The sequence below is a fragment of the Phalacrocorax aristotelis genome, chromosome 15, assembly GCF_949628215.1.
Source record: "Phalacrocorax aristotelis chromosome 15, bGulAri2.1, whole genome shotgun sequence".
Lineage (NCBI taxonomy): Eukaryota > Metazoa > Chordata > Aves > Suliformes > Phalacrocoracidae > Phalacrocorax > Phalacrocorax aristotelis.
Genome location: NC_134290.1, coordinates 8,721,667 through 8,743,078, shown reverse-complemented (window position 1 = coordinate 8,743,078; position 21,412 = coordinate 8,721,667). Strand labels below are relative to the sequence as shown.

Below are 21,412 nucleotides of genomic sequence, written 5' to 3'. Positions count from 1 at the left end.
CTTTGCGTAGCAAAGCCGCACGCCCAGGCACTCATACTTCCTGCTGTATTAGCTAAAATATGAAAGTTAACCATCTGCCTCGCTTAATTCTTGGATACTTCATTCTTTTCCAACCGCAGGACTACAAACACCACAAAGGTAACGCTGCTCCTGAAAGTTAATGTGAGCCACGTTCTGGTGAAAACTTGGATTCCACCTGGAGTAAGTTCTCACGACTGTACCTGATGTCACCCGTGCTGGTAACTCTGTAATCCTGACTTACTTGTTCCATGAACCTCCTCCCCTGTGAAGCGAATGTTGAAAGCATATGTAGGGTCTCCACCGCTGGCAAGTTTAACACAGAGCTGCGAGGATGGCACACAGGCTAGCTGTCTTGCTGCCTGACAGAAATAGGAATTTTCTGAAGAACGGATCTCCCCTATATTTCAAAACAAGAGAAAGAAATAGAATCCCCACACTCAGAGTATTTGGCATCAATAAGCATCTGAGCTTGGTTAAAACAGATCTGACTTGTTGCAATGGATTAAAATGAATTTTGAAGAGGACAAGTGTTTCCCGTACCTCCCACTATTTCCAAGGGATCCAGGGTGATTTCCGGGGCCGCATGGTCAGCAGTTCTTTGGACAGTCGCATTCAGCACTCTGTTCATTACAGTTACCTTTGTGTCATAGAAGATTAAGCCTAAATAAACAAACACATATGTCAGTATCCTATCCTTTTACATCTTATTTTCTGAAATTCTCTAATGAACAACAGTACAATAACAACTTCAGCTCCTTTAGGTAGGTAAGACATGGCTAATCCATCTCTTCAATATATATATTTTTTTTAAGTATTTGTTACTAATGTTTACTGGAAGCAGCACATTGGGTCAGAACACTGATGAACACAATTCCAATGTTATATAAACAGATCCTAGAGACTCCACCAGAATCTCTGTAAATCAGAAACACTTTGCCAAATAGCCTTCAGAAATCTGAGATGTTTTGACAGTAATTCTAGAGGCAGGAAAACATGATAAAAAATAGAGCTGTCACATTGCGCCATAAATACAGGCTCAATAAAGACAACTCCCTGAACACTCCTCACTCCTCAAACCATATTAGGTTCACAAGTTTCTTTTTCCTAGCTGGGCCAGTATAAAAGCCTACTTACACCCACTGACACCTTTGGTGAATTCCGTATCTTCTTCTTCAGAAGAAACAAGTTTGGGAAACATAATGACCTAAATCTTGGTTTTGTTTGTTGTCTAATGAAGGCTTGTAAAAGCTATTTTAAATGCTGATCCACAGGAAGTATTTTCTTAATCTCTCTAATTCTACAGCTTCAGTGACCACGAGGATGCCAACACGTCCTAGGACTTTCACCTGATCTCCTGCTTGTTGACTAACAAGGAATTTTAATTTATGGATCCCCCAAGAAGATAAAGGCACATTTGAATGCCACCCACAGACAGAAAAGATGGGCCAACTCCCTCCATGGTCAAGAAAGGTGCACAGTGTCTATTAACTACTTGCAAGAATAATCCCCCTCACCTTTAAAAAACAAGAAAAAGAAAAAAAAAACCTACGAACACTGAGAAGTGCCCTTGGGTTCAGGCTGTTTGCTGGCTCTCACCTCAGACAGACCATGTGCCAGCTTATCGGGCTCAGAATTAAGCCAATAAGCCTTTATTAGCACACTGAAACCACTCACTATCTCGCTTTTCCTCTCCCCTCCATGTTTTCCTTTCTGTCACATGTATACATGCATTAAAATCTTCCGCAAAATATACTAAGAAATTCAGTGCGGTGCATAGCATGCCCTTTCAGGCAACAACCACGTTCCCTGAGAAGCTGACCTTTGGCCTCTTGCAGTAATGCAGCAATACTATTCGCGTACATCTCCGTCTGCCGAAGCTCCACCAGTGGCAAGAAGAACGTCTCCAATGTTGTATTGAGAGACTGAAGCAGTGCAAACCGTAGGCGTAGACTTTCAACAGGAACATCTGAGGTGGGAAACATCCAGTCAGAGTGATAAAGAGATTCCCTACCTAATGCAAAGTCCATCTTCCCAGCACATTCAGTCCAGGAGCCACACCAGCTGCCTTCCAAAGCAGCCCTTCCTGATCCCTGCACATCAACAGGAGGGCTGAAGATGCAAGAACAGCCATGATCCGTGATGCTCCTTCCTGGATCTCAAGTCTCTGGGTGTCTGAGTCCAGTACCTCCCATCATCACTGAATTTGCATTATCTGGAGGCCCTCTTAAAGGAACTTAGTGTGTAGAACAGGATTTAGGTGACTAATGTCTGCCTAGGTCCAGAACTGAAATCCCACCTTTCTTCCCCTGCAAGCTAAACTCACCAGGTACCTTTCTGCTCCAGCCTGATGTAGGAGAAATGCTCAGAGAGCAGAGGCAGTTGCAGTGCGTTTCTAACAATGCTGACAAAGGCACCGCGGTGCCCAAGCACACCCAAGGAGAGAGAGGACCTAGACTCAGTGTTCGCCCTCAGCCCACAGAGGCTCCAATCTGCAGCCTCTAAAGGAATGTCCCAACTATCTGGGCCACAGCCAGGTTGTTCAGAAGCACTACCCAGCTCTTCCAGTGAAGAAAGCTTCTTCACTGGAAACAGTGCAAACAACCTATACATACTCAACAGACAGGAAATTCTGGGATCTGCTGCATCAGCTGGATCCAAATAAACTTCATGGGGATGGAGTCGTGCTGGTGTAATTGCAAGGCGACGACAAAGCCTGTTAATATACTGCACAAGGGCTACGTCCATTTCCAGTGTCCACTTCCGGGACGCTTTTTGAGCATGTCTTGCATCAATGCAGGCACACCTGAAACGTAAAAGGCAGAAGACCTGCTGAAACCCAACTGCAATACTGCTTACTAAGAGCATGTTGCACACATCACCAGGTGACTTGTTCTAGTTCTCTCCCTTTTTCTTAAGCAGAGCTGTTTCATTACAAAAATTCCAGTTTTGAGAATAAGAACTGATTTATCACCTACTTTGCCTCACTGTTATTAAGTAATAAGGAAAAAAAGGAACTGCCTATTAAGCTTACTTACTGCGCTACCTTCTTTATGCTCTGAAGCGGATATAGGGGCAGGAGATGTGGCAATTAGCTTGTGGCTTGACACTGGGAGATAAGGAGGATTCATTTAAGGGACATTCTCCCTGTGTAATATTAACAGGGAAGTAACTGTTCCCTCTTCTACATTACTACTGACCCAGTACTAACATTGCCAGTTTAAAAAATTACCCCGTGCACAGAATAGAAATCTGTTGTGGAAGGAAACCAGAGATGGCCAGATGGATCTACAGTTCTCATCAGGCCAATTTATTACACAGTTTGGAAGCTAGTAAGGACAGTACAGGATACGATTTTGTTAGTTATGTTGTGTACAAGTCAGGAACCTGCATTCTGACAGCACAGTGACTCTTTTAAAGCATGTTTTAAGAAAATAAGCAAAAATTTTGTCTACAGGCCTTGCAGCCATGGATAGGAGTTTGCACGTTACTCACACACTGGTTAAAGCTCCTTGGAGTAGGAACAATTGGGATCAAGGTTTGGTTTTGGTTTTTTTTTCTTTGTCAAGTGAGCACAATTACTCAGTATCACCTTTACAAATGGATTTGCAAAATTTACCTTTCAAAATGTAGATCGTATCCACAGGACAGAATAGCTCTCCACACGCTACGGATATCCTGTTTAGATCGGTCAACCACAAATCTGTGAAATCCATCCAGCGTCAAATACTTCTCCTCAGGAACTGACAGAAAAGATATGACCATCAAATAATTAATGACTTACTATAAAGTCTCCACACCGCATAGGAAAATGGTCAGTGAATGAGGTGGCTACCTGCCAGCTTTCTCCTTGGTCTGTCCATCCCACCATGGCTTGTTTCTCAAGTAGTTCTAGACATCACACTACTCAGGTCCAACCTGGCCTTCAGTAAACAGCACTCATTCTTTCCTCTTAAGGACACGAACTCCCCCCCAGCTGCCCTCTGGAATAGCCCACCAACGTATCTAACCAGGTATCAAGGATCCGTACTTTGCTGAATGCTGAAATTCCCCTTTTCTGAGCTAACCTGGCATTTCCTACAGTGAAGAGCAGACTCCAAGCTCATGTCTAGTCACTCTTCCACCTGACTACACAGAAAGAAATATCAAGCAAGACCCTGGAACTAATCCCTACCATGGCATAGCTGAGCTGTCTCCCTCTATGGGTAGACTAGTTATGAGGCATCTGAAGCTTCTCTTTCATCCAATTTTCCTCTTAAAAAGGCAAAATATTAAGTTACAAGTTGAGAAACATGATTTAAAACCACCTAGTTCAACCCCATGATATCCTAATACCCCACTGTACAAAAAAAGCCTTGACACTATACCTCTAGGGAAGTCAGTTCTCTCCCCAATGTACTCACATGGCCTACACACCCTGTTGCATGAATTGCACGAGCACTTTGCTCTCACTTACATTGATGAGTCCAGATTTACAGATATACAAATAAAAGCAGCATTTTAAATCACTATTTTAAAAAACTAAGTTAGCCTCATTAAAAAGAAAGACAAACCAAATCTATCATGATGTCATATAAGAATGCCAATACAAAAAAAAAAAAACGTATTTCTTTTCTACAATGTAATACTATAGACAAATTCTACACAGCTACTACCTTCCTGTTTTTTTGTGGGAGACTTTTCAGGGTCCTTCTCTTCAGGTTTGCTCTTCTCAGGAGACTTTGGCTTTACAGTAGGTTTCTTCTCACTTAAGGCTGTTCGGCTAAGGGACAAAGTGAATGTTAGGATGAAAGATTTCTTTTGTCTCTTCAAGAAACCAAAACATTCCTTGAACACTTTTTACAGGCTCAAAGTCAGATTTCCCTCCTCTAATCCATACACAGAAATACAGAGGGAGCGGGAATAAAAACCCGGATTCCTAAAGAGGAATCAGATGGTTTCGCAACTGTCAAAAGGCTGAAGACACCAACCTGACGCTATTGAGCATAGACTTTTCCTTTGTAGGTGGTTTAGTAACTGGGCGCTTGGTGCTCACAACTTTCACAGGATGCTGTTCTTTACCCGCCTTGTTGTACTTGCTCTTGTCAAATTTCGGCTTGGGCACACCATATTTCCTTAAGATCTTCCAACACAGAAAGCGAATAATTACACAACGCAATTTAAGTCACACAAAAACATGCTGAAAATAGTTTTCAAAGCACTACCTGAGTAAGCTGGTCCTCTAGCACCTTCTTTGGAGGGCGGACATTTGTGAAGAACACATGAAGAAGGTTTCCAGGAGTCTGAGAATTTATCTGTTCTTTACTAAGATAGATATCGGCAACCTTAATGGGTTTCGCTGGAGTTAGGCTCAGCATTTGCTCAGAATGGATGCAGCTTTTAAATATTTCCGTGAGGACTTCCCGAGCACCTGGGACCAATTTCTCACCTAATAAAAAAAAATGCAAGATGGTACAAAATACAATGACTACTGTTTAAAATCTGAAACGTGAAAAACAACACTTTGCATTCAGCTAAAATATTGTATCACATGCCACTTGCTCCAAGAGAAAATCACTTAGGAAAATTCTACTAGCAGACCTGACCTTTCTGCACTCTAATACCCTCATTTATGACAGAGAATTGAATGCCTTCTCCTGTTTTGGCCACATACTGTAATTATTATTTGAGCAACTGTAGTGGTAATGAAAAAGTAGATTATTTATGATGCCAATGTAGAAATCATATTGTGTAGGTACACACTGACACGTATCAATTGAACTAGTAGTGAGCTGAACTTCCGGCAAGCATTATCCTCCCCTGTTCCTTGATTCAGGATTCTGGCCCATTCCAGGTATACTAGGCTCTGTACAGGTTTCACACTGTTACAGAATATAAATTACCAGCTGTCCTACCTGAACAGTTTCAGTGGCAAATTATTAGAGCGGCTATTTTCTCAACTTACTAAACAACTCAGTCAATCCTTTTTTTGGGTTGGTGGGGAGTTGTTTCTCTTTTTTTGTTTTTTTACTGTTTGATTAGCTGTGAGGCCAGTTGAGCAATGTTCAGCCTGCAAATAGCTGCTTGCCAACTGATGAGAGGGAAGAAACTTGCTTTGAAATGACTCCCTGGCTCCCCTCATTGTCACCCATCAATTAGTGAGTCATACTGAATTTACACCAGCAAGGACTATGTGACCCTTCTATGTCCCAGAAGAATGCACAATACAAGTGAGTATTTGCCAATATGAAAGCCGCATACCTTTTATTGACTTATCATTGAAATAATCTTCTAGTGCTGGGCTCCCTTGTGTGTCAAATAAACTCTGATTTACAGTAGAAACAGTTAAAATCTCTTCAGTTGACATTTCCATCAGTTCATCTTCACCATCCAGGCTTGACAAACCAATGAGATCACTACTATTAAACAGACTGGCTCGGATTTTCTCTATTTTAGCTCTTGACCTTATCTGTACAAATAAATGAAACTAGTTAATAGGAATTCTGACAAAACAAATTAACATCCATTTATATGAATTTGGGTCTTAAGCTTTCTCCCCTCCCCATGTAGATAATCGCTACTGCATCTCTTCTAACATTCTTCTACATCAATAATTTGATACCAAAATTCAGGTTCAGCCTAGAAGACATCCTTTCTAAGAACATCTGGCTATTGAAACCACCATGGTGCAAGTTAATCAGGCACAGCTCTGAAACAGCTATTCCATTTCTTAGTCTGGAGGCAGCCCTTAGAAATATCAGAGAAGAAGGTGAAAGTTTCAGACGGGTAACCTGTCGTTATCTGCCACTGTGCTGTCCTTGCTTCAATTCTCCAATTGGAAAGAAATATCGAAATTAGCACAGGCCTTGAAGTCTCAGCTACACAAACTGGGAACAGGAACAATATCTTCCTTTGATTCCAAGAATAACCACCATGCATCATTATCAGAGCAGCTACAGACTTGGAGTAGGTTTCACTGAATATGCTGACAGCTTTCTGTACACACTTCATGGTTTATTTCAACTCTGGTATCTTCACGTCAATTAATATCTTAAGAATAGCAACTGAAGATTTTCTGTCTGAACAAGCTGATTTTCTTCTAAAAGGGAAACTGAAACAATCCCAGACTACGGGAAAATATCTCTAACAATTCACAGGCTAGCAGAAATGGCTGTGCTTTTGCAAGCTTCTGATAAATTTGCAGCAAGCAGTTAGTGTAACAACAGAGAAGAAGGGTTCCTGTGCATAGCTGAAAACCTGCAGTGATCTGGCATCAATGACAACCACCTACAATGCTTTCAAAAATTAATTTGGAACCAGACATCAACAAAATTTGTCATCTCTTCTAAAGTAACTTTGTAGAGGAATCTGTAGATAGTTTAAAATATGTGAAAGTGTAGTCATTAAACATTAAATAATTGCTTTGTGGGTCAAACCAAAGGGCCACCTATCTCTAAATTAATCTCCGGCAGTGGCCAGTAGCAAATCTTTGAAGAAAGTTACATGAAAGAGGAAATGAATAGATCTTTTCCTTTACATATTCCCTCAGCCTCAGAAATGAGTGGTTTAAAGATTTCCTCAGCTGAAGGCTGCATTGACTGCTGTGCTTAATAGCTACCAATTTGCACATCCTCCATGAACTTAATCACTTATGAATTCATTTATACCCTTGGCTTCCACAACACCTTGTGGCAATGAGCTCTACACCTTGGAACATGCAAGAGCACTGCCTTCTGTTTTAAAATTGCTACTTGGTAACTCCACTACTAGGTCCTCTCTGTCCTTTGAGGGACAGTGAAGGCTTACAAGACTGTGAAGGATACAGAGGAAGTCAACGGAGTATGAAGTTCTGTGTTGCTCAGCCGTCCTGTCCAAGCTGAGAACTTCTAGTCTCCTTAGTCTTAGGAGCAGAATAAATGTATGTCAATGTGCATGCATGACCTATGCTGAGCTACACCTTGCTAACAGTACTTTTCACTCTCCATCATTCAAATAGTGTCCTCAGTCAAGCAGAAGAACCTTTACAGAAGAAAACATACAGCACACTTTTTCCGTAACAGTCAGATGGCAGTGTTAAACACAAATCACAATGTATGGTATTTCTCAAAGCCAGAGGTTAAAAAAAAAAAAAAAAAGACTAGTATCAGATCTGATTATTTCAGAAAAAAACTGACCCAAAAGGCACCCTCTCCTGACTGAAGGCTATTACCTCCACTACAGCAAAACCTTTGATTGGCCGTGATAGAAGCGGCTGGTTGTCCAGGGATGTGACTGTGTACATTGATCCAACATCAGACACAGATGCTGTTTCTACATTGTCAAGTGGTTCTCCGAGGCTGCCAAGGCTTCCAAGGCTTCCAGTACTGCAGTGTGAAAGATCCAAACTCTCCTGGCTAGAAACAACGTGGGGTTCTAGCAATCCTGGTGGGATGGCCAGTTCCAGTCCAGCTTGGAACTGGTCAACTGAGATATCACTAACGGTCCGAGATATACCCTGCGAGCTGCAGAGGGAAGCCTGGCTTGTAGATGCTGAAGCACTAACGCTCATGGCAGGTGTGACACTGCTAGAGCTGCTGATATCCAGACTGTCTGCACTACTTGAAACAGTTGGTTTTTCCAGTTCAGTTCTGCATTCTCCTCCCTCTGCTTTGTCCTTGATTTTTTTAGGATCCTCTTCCTGCAAAGGGATGTAGATCTCATCTTTGAAGACTCCACCATGTGCATTACATGCCTTTCTGATTGCACTTCTGACAGTACTCTCTTCCAAGTGAGTTGGTATTCCAGAAATGACAAGCAAGCGGCTATGAGCTGTGGGACCTACTAGTGCTTGACAAGCATCTGCTACAGCATCATTTGTCACACCCAACCCTTGTGGATCCTTTCTAGTTAGGTGCCTGAGAATTATAAGCAGAGTCAGTGCTCTATGAAACCATAACATATCCTCAGGCTTGCTCCCTCCTATACTGAGGATTGCAGCATCTGTTTCAGCTACTCTGGATGAAGACCGTTTGCCTGAAGATGATGTCTTTTCCCGCTTCATTTTGACTTTTTTCCTCTTTGAGAGCAAGCTTGGACTCTGTGGTGTCTGTCCTGGAGAAGATGAAGATGATGACGAAGAGTCACTAAGATTTGGGGCACTTGTTGAAGACACCACGTTAGCTGTTACACTCATATTGATAGGTAAGGTTACTTCTGCTACAGCAAGGCAGACTTCCATCAGAGCATGGAAGTACGTTGAAAATCTGCCTTGGTCAGCCACTCCAACGCCAGACCCACTGCATGCATTGCCAGACACCCAGTTTTGTGTTTCTTCATCATACAACTTGTGAAGTTCTGACTGCAGGGCCATAAGCATAGCTAAACAGGGATTTAGCTGAAGGGCAATAGAAGATGATAATCCTGCTGGATTTTTTTTCTGCTCCAGATTGTGAATTTTGCGAAGCAACTCAGCCAAGAGATGAAATATTAATTCCTTCACACATGCTGCCATGTCAGTTGTCCAGAGAAAGTTCCCTGTGTGTGGAAGGCAAGACACGGGAGTCAGCAGTATTTCAATGTTAGTAGCTTTATAACCTGAGCTGCAATAGTAACACTGAAGAAAAGCACAAGAGGAGGCTATTCCAATAAGTGCATATCAACAGAAGATTTCTGGAGTTTGAAGAAAATTTCATTGTAATGGAGGAGCCCAGAAACACTTTGTGACTGTAATTTTTCTTTTTTTTTTCCCCCCAAACTCTCCATCTCAGCCAGCACACTATTGGTGCTCTCTACTAAGTAAATACTGCACTCACCTAAAAATTCCACTACTTGCAGGAGAACTGAAGCAGGAATAGTATCCAGCTCGTCTTCTGATTTTCCATCCCCATCTTCCAATTTCCAAGTTAACAGCTGTTCTGTGAATGCCATTGCCAGGGGGAATTCAAGGGGAAGAGAATGCAAGACCAACACAGCTCCAGGAGGAGGAGATACTCCTAAGCAAAAAGGTCAAAGAAAATACTTATCATGACTCTAGGCATTTGTAAAGTAGAAGTAGTGACATATCTTTTAGGGTTTTTTGATGCTAAGTTTATGCTAAGGGAGAATTTTCTCTGTTAAGTACCTTGTAATAAATGAATAGGAATGTTTATCTATAATAAGTTAATATGATGTATAATTATAAATGTACAGATAATATTTTGTTTACATGGCACATGAAATAGAATGATTTTTAACCTGTACATACCTAAATACATATAGGAATTTCACAAAACCATTTATTTGTAGTATGATGTGTCTGATCAGTATTGAGGAAAACATCAGAGATGCTGTAGTTCAGCAAAAGAACTTAAGGACCTCCAATGGAAAGTTTTAAGAGCTGACTGCACTCAGTCACCTTCACTGCTCTACATAAATCACACAGTCTCTCCCTTGGGCCGGAAGAGTAAAAAGAGTATTAACGATTGCTTTGGCTTGAGAGGCTAAAATGGCCTATGTATTACTATACTGCGTATACATTACTCTGCGCATTGAAGGGCCCTACAAGCACCTACAAAAGCAAAAAGAAGAAATTAATCTCCATCTGAAACACAGCATCTCAAACAGCACTAGCACCGATTTGAACAGCAATAGCACCAATCTGAAATACTCAAAACTAGTGCTTTGTGAACTCCTGCAATACAAAAATAGGGAAAAAATCAGATCCTGACAGATTTAACAGAACTAACAAAATCAGAGTCAGATTGCTTCCAACGTTTATAAAACCATGCTTTCATGATTGCATGTTTCTACTGGGACACATTTCTTAATACCTTGTACAAAAATACTGTCATAACCAATGGTAGGATGGGTGACAATATAGGAAGGTCTTACAGAGTCAATGATGATGGTTGTCTCACTTCTGAGGATACAGTTAAAAGGTTTCTTTTTTTTTTTTTCTCACCTAGTTTGATGTGGACCTTGTCCGTAGGGGTGATCACTGAAGGGTACTGGTTGGTTGTTGGGGGAGGTGTTAGGCCTGTGTTGGTTGGAGAGGCATCTCGAGGATAGCACACTGCTTCTATTAGGTTTAACTGACCATTCCTTTTAACTTTATGCCCAAGCCCATAGACAAGCACCCGAGCCCAAGGAGCTTTATACAGGGATGAACTAGGAAAAAAGCAAGAACAGTTCAGTTAGACTGTAACTAGCTACTAAAAATCCCAACCCAAACCACAGAAACACACTGTGGTATTTATCCCACCACCCAGAAAACAAGACTCTGAGAAGAGAAAAATCTAAAAAAAATATGAGTATCTACATACTCAGGGTTCACAGAGGCTCAGCAGCATGTCTTTAATCTTTGCCACTCCTGGTCCCTCAATTACTTACTCTTTGCGGAATCCAGACTGACTTTCTTTACAGGACACAATTACAAATGCAGCCCCAGGAAAATTAACATCCATATTGACTTTGGATTCTGAAATTGGGAATTCTTCAGCAGGAAACTGTTCTGGTGCCGTCTGTAACATAACATTTCATAATGAAAGCTCCCAAGCAGCAGCAAACCACCTCCTTCTCCTTTTTTCAAATAAAATATAGCATTGCAAATAATGACACAGTGCGAGGCCACTTCACTTTAATATGCTCTGGAGTATTGCTATTGCTTGTTTTTTCAGTGTGCTCACTATGATCAGAATAGGAATACAATTCATCCAGAGAAACAATTCAGTGTGAGGGACAGCATTACGGAAGTTAGAATCACACATAAAGCAAGGGCTCCTTAGAAAGGGGAACAACACTGCTCATAAAACATTACTAAGTATTTTACCTGCAAAAAGGAGCAGATTTGTTTAGTGAGGTCTAACAGACTCTCCTCTCCTTGATGCAGTGTCCGAGTAATGGCAACAGTAAGCCACTCTCTGATGGCTTGTGAATTGCCCTGGTAGAAGAGGTCTGTGGCAGCACAGTTCTGGGAATGGATGCAGTGTTGCAGGGACTGGGCCAAAAGAATAGAACTTGAACTGATTGTTCCATCTGTAATAACAAGTAAGACAGGACGGAGATCACTTCAACATGTTTATGTAGCCTAGGAAACAGATGGTGGAAAGAGAAGTCTTAACACACTTGGAAGATTACAAGCCTCTATTTTCACTCCTGAGCAAGTGCAGAACTCCTCCCTGAGGTCAACAGTAGAAAGGATCCACGCAAGACTAGACTTGCACCCCTGACATGGTGGCAGATGGGACAGCCCTCTAAATGCCAGCTGTGTTCTTCACCTGCATTAAGCCAACCCTTACGGCGGTCTGCCAGTCACTGAGCTGTGGGTTCACAGCTGCCTAGTTTTGTCCCATGTATGAAGGCGGGCATATTTCAATTTACTGCATAAGTACAATGAGGACAAGTGACCAGAAGCGCTCTCTTCCCCACTCATTCTAGATGAGGTGAAAGTGGCTTTATCTGTTCTCAAGCTTTCCCCATATATGAACACATAGCTTCCAGGTGGCCCCAAGTGGGTTGCAAGCCCCAACATCTCATGGCTGTCATTCTGGAACTGATGGGAGAAGTCAAAAAATAACAAAGTGCAGTGCACAGAGTGTGCAATTCACCAAAATGCCAGTTTTGAAACTGTATGTATTAGCAAGACTTGAATTAGACATAATTTAAAGAGGAAAAACTAAATAAAAGCTTGTAAAATTATTCTCAAAGCCATGCAAAGTAGTGCTGTAGCCTGCAAGAGGATCTTTTACAATGCGGCATCTGTTAGAGGTAGCCAAGTTTCAAAGTAATTGGAGGAGGGGACAGGATTCTTTCCAACAGTAAATAATTACTTCCAATTGTTAATAGCTTATATTTAGCACCTCCTACTTCCTCCTTATGCTCCAGCCACATTACACACATTTCTTTACATGCAAAATAGCTTTGTCACGATAATTGTCTTTGTTAACACTCACTTGAATTAGCCAAAGATTCTTTTCCATGATTCAGCACATACATTCTCTAACCAGATCTGTGATTCCAGTAGGAAAAGGACAAACCACTTTGTGAAATGAAGAAGAGTTGAATTTTGAAAACTGAGACACCCAACTGGCATTTAGTTTTACTACCCTGGATTCGAACTATAAAACTTTCTCAATAGCTTACAAGTGTCCCATATGGATATCCCCCCGCCCTCCAATGAACAGAAGAACACCGATGACAAAGGGATGGAAGCACACTGAATCGAATCTTAGGAGAGACTCAGAACTCTCTTGAACACTTTTAGTTAGATCATTAGCATGAATTTCAGTTTAGTACCCTATCATTAAGGTCAGGAGTCCATTGAGACTTTTTTTTTTTTTCAAATATCATCATTATAACAAATTAATCAATAAGTGCCAAATGAACTAGACTTTTTTTTTTTTGTCCCCATAAAACCATTGTACCAGAAAAGAGCTGTGATAAAAATTAGTGTTTACCAGGAAGAGGTGGTGCAAGAAGTTGGTTGGATAGCAACTGCAGGTGCTCCAGAGTGATATCACGGATAGCGGGAATATGAAACAGCCGAGTAAACATATGTGGAGATTTGGGGGCAAAAATATTGAGGAGAGCCATGCGGCAGTATAGCTTGGCCAGAGCAGCTTCACTTCGCAAAAGCTCTCTAGAAAACACAAACATCAAAACATAAAATTGCTTCACCACACTTAGAAATAAGCCATATCCAGCAGCCTGCCCCAAATCCAAACCTATATACCTAATTATTTAAAAGGTTCAAGTAGACCCAAATCTTTATTATTCACTTAAGACAGCACTCAGCCCATCTAGTTCTGGTACGAAATTAAGGCACAGGAATTAGAAGCCAACTCTCCACAAAGTCAGTTGCTATCTAAAAGCTGAAGAAGCTAAGCTTCAAGGAAGGTACCTGTTAGACCAGCATGCATAAGACCACTTTCACATGACTAAGTAAAATCCTTCCAACAAGACAATTATAACCAGTTTCCTTTATTACAAAAAAAAATGAACAAAACCATCAACAAAAAAATCCACCAAAAAATCCGCCCAGTACCCATTAAAACATGAATCTTTGCCAGCTTGAATCCAACAACTACAATAAGATTCAGAAGTTTACGACTGCTCAAAGGTTGCAGTAGATATTTGTACTATAAGAAATGCTATAGATCAAGTCAGATAATACAAATGCCTTCTAACTACATTTTTTTTTACCTGTGAATTTGGATATTGGTATTATCCAGGGTAACCAATCCATTTGTTGCAGTCCTCCTATAACCAGCAGGGGGCCTTTCCAACATGTCAATAGGATACCAATATCTTACCAGAACTCCTTCACTTCTGAGATATGTCTCTACTTGTACCAATTCATTTACCTGGAACACCAAACCCAACACTGTCAATAAACACAGTAATGGTAATATTTTTGTCCTTCAAGAAGAGCACCAAATCAGCATTCTAATCAGTTTAGTACACTTAATCATATTTGCTTACAGATACGTGATGCTGATACATTAAAAGCCCCCCCAATGCATCTTTACTCACTGAATCAACATCCAGAACAACACCATGAAGACCAAATGTCTTCAGCATTCCACGAATAGCAAACTTGGGTAAAGCTGTTCCAACAGCACTACTGGTAACATTGTTACTGTCAGGACAGCGAGTCACCACCGTAAGACCTGGTCAGAAAGGGACAACACAGCTTCTAAGGTACAGCATTTTCCTCAGACTGACAGTTTATGCAGTGGATCCCAAGTATCAGAGCCCTTTAGCTTTTATTTTCCCCTCCAGATGCTTTTTGCTGGCCTTACCTTTTCGTACTTTATCAATTGTAAATTTGTTTGCTTCATCTTTGATATCCTCGATAGTAGGAAGGTACAGGTCTCTTGGGATGCCACCATTTTCCTCATAGAGGAATTCTACAGTTTGTCGTGCTATATCAACCATTCCTGGAAGACAGAAGGGAGTGCTAGTTATTTTCCCCAGCCACTTGATGTAAGTTCTTATTCTCATTAACATCCTAAGCAGATGAGCTATCTAATTACTTAAACGTTCTTTCAGTCAGGCTGATAGGGATTGGAGCTTTCCTGAGATGCACTTGTATGCTTGTCACTAGGGCTCAGAATTCTTACTTTGCTCTTACTATGACTTTCCCACAAACACGTCATCTTGCCAGACCTGCATTCATTTACAAATCTCCCTTTAATAAAAAGGGTTCCTCAGAAGTTTTGCCTTGCTATAGTCACAGACAGAAAATGCATGTAAATAGTTTCTTCCCAAACTATTATTCCTAAGTATTTCTCTATCTACACAACAGCATATTTAAATAGTCCAACTTAAGTAAAAGCGTTAAAGAAAAATCATGACCCCAAACCAAATTCTAAACACTTGATGAAAACAGCAAGTGATTTTTTTATTTAAAATTTCCAGCCCTGAATACAGTAAAGCATAAAAGAAACACAGGCATTCACACTTATTGCACATCACACAAAACAAGGTGCATGGAAATAAATATAGCCATACCTAACTGTAAAGCTCCTTTTATCTGATCCAGCCCAGACTTCCTCTCGGCCTCATTACGGAATCTTCTTCTAATTGTAGGGAAAACTTTAGTTTCCCAGGCTTTAACCAACAGGGCGTAGTGATCCTCCTACAAAGACAGAAGTTGTTTAGAACACCAAGAAGAAAGAAAAATTAACAGCAGCTATATTTTCCTTAAGGAAGCAGGGAAACCCCATTGTGTGGCAAAGCTTAAAAATCTGAATTACAAGATCTGTATTTAGGCTAGGAGTTACAGCAGGCAGAGCTTGCCATGTTCCTCACCCGGGGAATGTCATCATCATCATCATCATCACTTTCATCATCTGCAATAGGAGGGGGATGAGGATCGGGGCCCGATGTGATAAAATTCTCATAACTTAATTCCATTTTATAGTGGCAAGATGTATCACTGTCATATTCTGCAAAACACATATGGAAATACTGAGATCATAATGCACTAGAAGGCATGATGCAAAAATATTACATGATGTTTTTGATATATATTGCATTCCATGATCATCAATCGCTCTGTGGAAATGTAATGCATTTTGACATAGCAAAACCAATTGGCTGATCCAATCAGCTAGAATATCTTACTGTATGCAAAGCCCTAATAAGATAATTTCTCACTGTAGTTGCATTAATTGAGAAAAATTTGTGCATCCATATAAAGGAAGACCAAAGTAAGATTATTTTTTTTTTTTAATTGCCTTGTCTAAAATCAAATAAGCACCTATTTGACAATGCTTGTCGTACTGCTGTACCTAAACAGGCAGCACCTAAGGACTGCAGCCAGGATGCGCTTAAATCCTGTTTAATTGATTGTAATTTCTCCTGAAAGAGATTTTCAAAAAAATGTTAATCATCACTTTACGTTGTTGAGCCGTTGCAACAGCAGCAATTCTACAAGGAGGTCCATGGGTGCCAGGATCAGAAGCTATGCTGGTGCCAGCATCGTTATCACTATCAGAAGCCATGGCAAAAGGCAACGCTTCAAAGTTGGCACTTATTTCTTCAGCTAGGTCAATACACAGATCAGCAGCATTCCTGTGAGCCTGCCCTTCAGCATAGGCAAATTGGCGAGATCCAAAGTTAGCACGGACTTTGGTGTTCTGAAAGAAGATGCACATAAAAGCATTAAGATGAGTTGTAGATTGTTTTGATCCTTCTCTTTGCTCTTTCTAAAAAAGCTCAGCCAAAGGGATAAGCTGGTCACATCTCCACGCCATATGGTTTTCCCAGCATCGCTAGCTATAAAACTGGATGCAGCAGGGAAAGTATTAAGCTTCTAAATAGAAACGTTGAACTCGCCTTTTTTCTAGCTTCAAGATACAGCATACTTAGCTAGTATACTTTGGAGCAAGGTCACTGCTGGGAAGGAATACTAATGGAAGGGCTACTAGTACAGAATAATGCCATCTTATCAAGCCAGCTGCATATTAGTGTCCTCATGGGCAAAAAAGTGCAAAATAATGACAAAACACCTATCCGCCTGGGAAGGGTAATGGAATACCTCAACTGAACTCAAAGGTCAAAACTATTGCTCTACTTTTTTACAGATACGTAAGCAGGCTCAATACATTCTATAGTATGTTTTTAATATATTTTTAAAAGACTATATACCAAGCACCATATTTCTGTCAAAAACTTGCCTTTTTCTGAATGTGGACAACTGGCCACATTCCACCAGAGACATCTTCTAGGTATGGCCCAAGTCGCTGCCCACAATATGTAAAATAAACTCTGCCTTTCGCTGGCTGCCCTGGAGGGGGTGGAGTTCCTTCTGTTCTTTCCCATCCAATTCCTGCTACATCACCTGCAGAAAGAGATAATAATCAAAAGAATGGATTTAATGTTTTCTCACATCCACTGTTTCCCTTACATTTAGAGGATTTCCTGATTTAGCAGGTAAGCAAGTTAGCAGTATTCTTACATACCAGGAGAAAGAGTCACATCCAGTCTAACACTCTTCCACTGTAGCAAGCTGGAGCCATTGTAATGCACTGCTCGCCCATTACTGAGAAGTAACACAAAAAGAAAGTTAAAAAGAGCACTGAAACAAATAAGGATTACAACTCACTAAAAGGTAAAGTCTAGGTAACTGTGATACTGAAAAAGGCAACCCAGCTCTCCTTATTTTGATAAGGAGATATTCTAGTTCATCACTTTAACATTTCAATTAAAATGTATGCGTTGCCTCCTACGTGCTCACAATACTCCTCCCTAAGTTGCTTACAAACGTACTGAGGAAGACCATGGTTTCTGATGCCCAACATACTTGTGAAAAAGACAGGTGCCCACTGGGTTTGTCCAGGCACCATCCCGTTTTTCAGCTTCTGTAGCAAATCCGAACGAAACTATTGGTCCAGTGTCATCATCTGTATCTCCATAGGAAACTATTTCAATTTCCCAGTAGAATGATGGTGCCTAGAAATAAAAAAATTTTAAAGTTATTTACAAAGCATAGATAAAATAGAAAGTTTTGTTTCTTTTTCTTTTCATGCACTGTTGAATATTAAATGACACAAACTGTTGCACAGTTGTGAGTTGTTACCTGTACTGGAACTGGTGAAGTGGCATAGATAAATGTGCCCCGAGGAAGTCCCCCACCTGCGCTAGGATCAGCCAAAAAGGTCACAGCTGTGAGATGCGATGAAAACATGCATGCTCGCACAGGGGGGAACACTCTTGATGGGCTCCAAGTGATTTCTTTGGGCTACAAACAGGAACAGAGCATTTTATTCTACTAATTACAGTTGAAATCATCTACTGAGATCCAATGACACATTCTTTGATGAAGTGCACGTTTAATACAATACATGCAACTACCACAACTCAATCAAAACAAATCACATCCCATTACAGAAATTCAGATTAAATTTTTATATAAGAATCCAACCAGTTGGGCTCCAACACCACAGGCAGACCCCTCTACACTCAGTGCCTGACTTCATTTGCAAGGGGCAGAAGACTCAGCACTGTTTCTGTGCTCACCTGTCTTCTGTCTGCTTGGAGTGGAGGGGGGGGAGGCCGAGCACAGTCCCGATACAACATTCGTAACCTTTCACACTGCATTTCTACAACAAGGAGCCTCTCCCCTGAAACAAACCAAACCGAGTCATGAGGTTCCAAGCAAATCTAGTTACTTGAATCCAACAGTGCAATCTTAACACTGGTAAATAGAAAACAAATAGAACATTCGTATTTTATGAGATCTGATCAAATAGTCTCACCTAATCAACAAAATTGAGGACAAAATCTAATGTAGACAAGCAGTTGTTTCCGTCATGTTTGATTTATATTTGGTTACCAATGACACTTAATGTTAATTAAGATATAAAGTTCATTGCAGTGAGCAAGTCTATGACCCAGCAAAAGCAGAAAGTCAAAAAATCAGTATGCTCCCTTTTACGCTGGAGATCATACTGAAATCCACTTGGTTCCTACCCTAACATCCTTCACTTCGGCCACTTTTCCTCCAATGAAAGGCCCTGACATGTTCCTAAAGCTTGCCCTTGAACTAAGACTTCTGCTGGGCCCACTGCTTATCCTTAAACAAGAGGGAAGGAAATTCAGAGCTCAATGATAAAGAATATAAGAAAGCATTGTAAAAAAACAGCAAAGGGGTCATAAAAAGAAAACATATAAATGATAATGGCAAGGAATACAGAGTAGGTTACTCTGGAAGCAAGAAAAGTGGAGAGGGTTCAGAAGCACAGTAGTAGAGGCCTAGCCCTGGGACTTGCATCTTCTGTGATGCACAGGATAATCATATTCTGGCCTAAGCTTTATGCCCAATGTTTAAAATTGAGTCTGATTATTAGCTACTCTTACATTAACAGCTCTGCAGCTATGACAAGACATGCTGTACTCTGCCTGCTATCAAACTCTAAGTAGCTGGAGGACAAAAAACTGAAATTATTTTAAAAGCTGTTATGAATACGAATACGACAATGAAGCTGCAAGAACGTGTTGAATACCTACCAGGGCTGCACTCCTGCGCTACCAGATTAAGAACTTCTACAGCAGCTGGACACTGTTGAATGAATTCTTCACAGAATGAGCTGTCTTCTAACAGCTGAGCCATCACCAGGCATGCTCTTAATGGAAAAATAACATGTGTAAAGCATTACAAAAGTGTACGCTGAGTTCAAAGTTGTCTTTACACGTATTGAATTCAAGACCATTTTGAAAGACAGCACATCGACTGGTCTATTTCTTTGTCTGGTTGCTTAGCTATCCACTGGATCTTCTACAGTGAGAGCTTTCCCCAGCTTCGTAAGATTTACCAATATGAAGCATTTGCTCAATGCATTGTCAGTGTCACAGGGGGCACTTTATTTTTGGTGCTCATTTTAACAACATCCAGACACTAAATGTACTTAAGGAAGCAAACAAGAATTTTTGCATTGTCCCCTGCTGTCGTCTGTCAACACCCACAGAGGAAGAAAACAAGAACCCATGCAATTTTCTTGAACATTTGTGTATGGTATCAAAATAGACTGAGGTCCTGCACAAAAAGCAAAAACTCACCTGGTTCTTATCTCAGCAAGAAGCCGGACCACTGCCATTACTGGAGTTGAGCCATCTCCTGTTGCAGGAAGTGAGGTGTGAATAGATAGACTTCCCTCCTGAGGAAGCAACATGGACTGGACTGCCTGTACTACCTTCTCAGTAATGGACAGTTTATGAAGAGGCAATGCCTGATGGTGGGGGGGCACGGTAAAAAGTTAAATTCAAGTAGTTAGTTTCTAAGAAATGAGGGCGTTTTATTACCTGGAGTTAATTCTCATTTTGTACTATCACAAACCAGCACCAAACACCAGTCAAAAAAAGAGAAAACAGAAATAAAACAAAAACCCTACACAGTACGCAACAGAACATCTTTAAGCACCAAAAGATGAATATCCATGTTACTTTAATGAGAACTTAAATATAGATAATTGTTAAGATATGTTTAAAACAATGAAGCAAATTTTACAAATAATATTTGATCAAAGATGAAACAGACTTTTTACACGCTGTAGATTAATTGCCAGTGTGCTATGACAGAAAAAATAAATAATTGATAGTATACTTAATATTGCATTCTTAAAACTACCGTACCTCAGATCTTGGAACACAGAGCCTAGATAATGGAATAGTTAATGTGTCTGATGCTTGTGAGGTCTTTCTACTGTCTATACTGGTAGGTGGAAATTTGACCGTTGCTATACCTTCTTGTTCATTAATAGATGCCACAACTCCAATGCTTCCTGCTATTCCTTTACCTAAAACCTACAACCAAAGAAGGTCTGCATAAGATTTCAGGCTGTTCAAACAAGAAACACTGAGCGCTTAGCACCACACACAGCAACTCAACACACAATTAGAGCTGGGTATTTTAGGAAACAGGAATAACACACAATAGCAGTCTCCACAGGTGTTACTGCAACTGCTTCACAATTGCAGCCAGTCTGCACGCTGCTTCCCAAGTATTTCAATGCAGGCAAAACATCGCCAAAAGCACCAATTCTCATTTAAGATATAAAACGTCAGTGATGCTGTATTACCTGAACTTCAGAACCGATTTTAATTGTTTCCTTAAAGCCACCCAGAGCACAAAGGGCAGCTACTGCCTGCCGAGCAATTCTCTGAAGCTTAGCAAGTTTCCTTCCACTGCTACTTCCATTCTCCAAAATACTCTCTGCATACTTCCCAAGTTGTGGAATGTACATCAGAGCCCGAGACAGAACCTGAAGACAGAAGCAAAAATACCAGAGAATTACTTCAAAGCACAATTCAAACAAAAACCAATGCTCCAAGCCTCCAGCCCACACACAGTCTCAGAAGAATTATTTTTGTTCTTGAAGAGAATTATATAACTCAGAATATTCTATGGTCTCTGAAGTACAAACACCATCAAAGCCAGCTCCATTCCCTAATAACT

The 21,412-nt window shown here is 40.7% G+C and overlaps 1 protein-coding gene across 5 annotated transcripts in view; it reads right to left on the bottom strand.

The window, feature by feature from the left end:
* The window catches only part of HECTD4 (HECT domain E3 ubiquitin protein ligase 4), a 77,725-nt gene that overhangs the window by 8,519 nt on the left and 47,794 nt on the right, over positions 1-21,412 (bottom strand). For 4 of the 5 annotated variants that reach the window (XM_075110038.1, XM_075110040.1, XM_075110039.1 and 1 more), the window contains exons 41-70: positions 21,036-21,218; positions 20,590-20,760; positions 20,017-20,186; positions 19,468-19,583; positions 18,478-18,581; positions 18,038-18,199; positions 17,762-17,910; positions 17,421-17,500; positions 17,136-17,299; positions 16,358-16,595; positions 15,766-15,902; positions 15,466-15,592; positions 14,754-14,891; positions 14,485-14,621; positions 14,155-14,315; positions 13,410-13,591; positions 11,783-11,988; positions 11,344-11,474; positions 10,916-11,121; positions 9,789-9,968; positions 8,207-9,510; positions 6,259-6,466; positions 5,223-5,446; positions 4,989-5,140; positions 4,674-4,780; positions 3,638-3,761; positions 2,634-2,824; positions 1,841-1,987; positions 562-681; positions 263-418 (exon numbers count right to left, since the gene is read on the bottom strand). In XM_075110038.1, coding sequence (XP_074966139.1) covers positions 263-418; positions 562-681; positions 1,841-1,987; positions 2,634-2,824; positions 3,638-3,761; positions 4,674-4,780; positions 4,989-5,140; positions 5,223-5,446; positions 6,259-6,466; positions 8,207-9,510; positions 9,789-9,968; positions 10,916-11,121; positions 11,344-11,474; positions 11,783-11,988; positions 13,410-13,591; positions 14,155-14,315; positions 14,485-14,621; positions 14,754-14,891; positions 15,466-15,592; positions 15,766-15,902; positions 16,358-16,595; positions 17,136-17,299; positions 17,421-17,500; positions 17,762-17,910; positions 18,038-18,199; positions 18,478-18,581; positions 19,468-19,583; positions 20,017-20,186; positions 20,590-20,760; positions 21,036-21,218 — 5,875 coding nt within the window. Of the gene's footprint in view, positions 1-262; positions 419-561; positions 682-1,840; positions 1,988-2,633; positions 2,825-3,637; positions 3,762-4,664; positions 4,781-4,988; positions 5,141-5,222; positions 5,447-6,258; positions 6,467-8,206; positions 9,511-9,788; positions 9,969-10,915; positions 11,122-11,343; positions 11,475-11,782; positions 11,989-13,409; positions 13,592-14,154; positions 14,316-14,484; positions 14,622-14,753; positions 14,892-15,465; positions 15,593-15,765; positions 15,903-16,357; positions 16,596-17,135; positions 17,300-17,420; positions 17,501-17,761; positions 17,911-18,037; positions 18,200-18,477; positions 18,582-19,467; positions 19,584-20,016; positions 20,187-20,589; positions 20,761-21,035; positions 21,219-21,412 lie in introns of those variants that run through there. The other variant, XM_075110042.1, reaches the window with a different exon arrangement.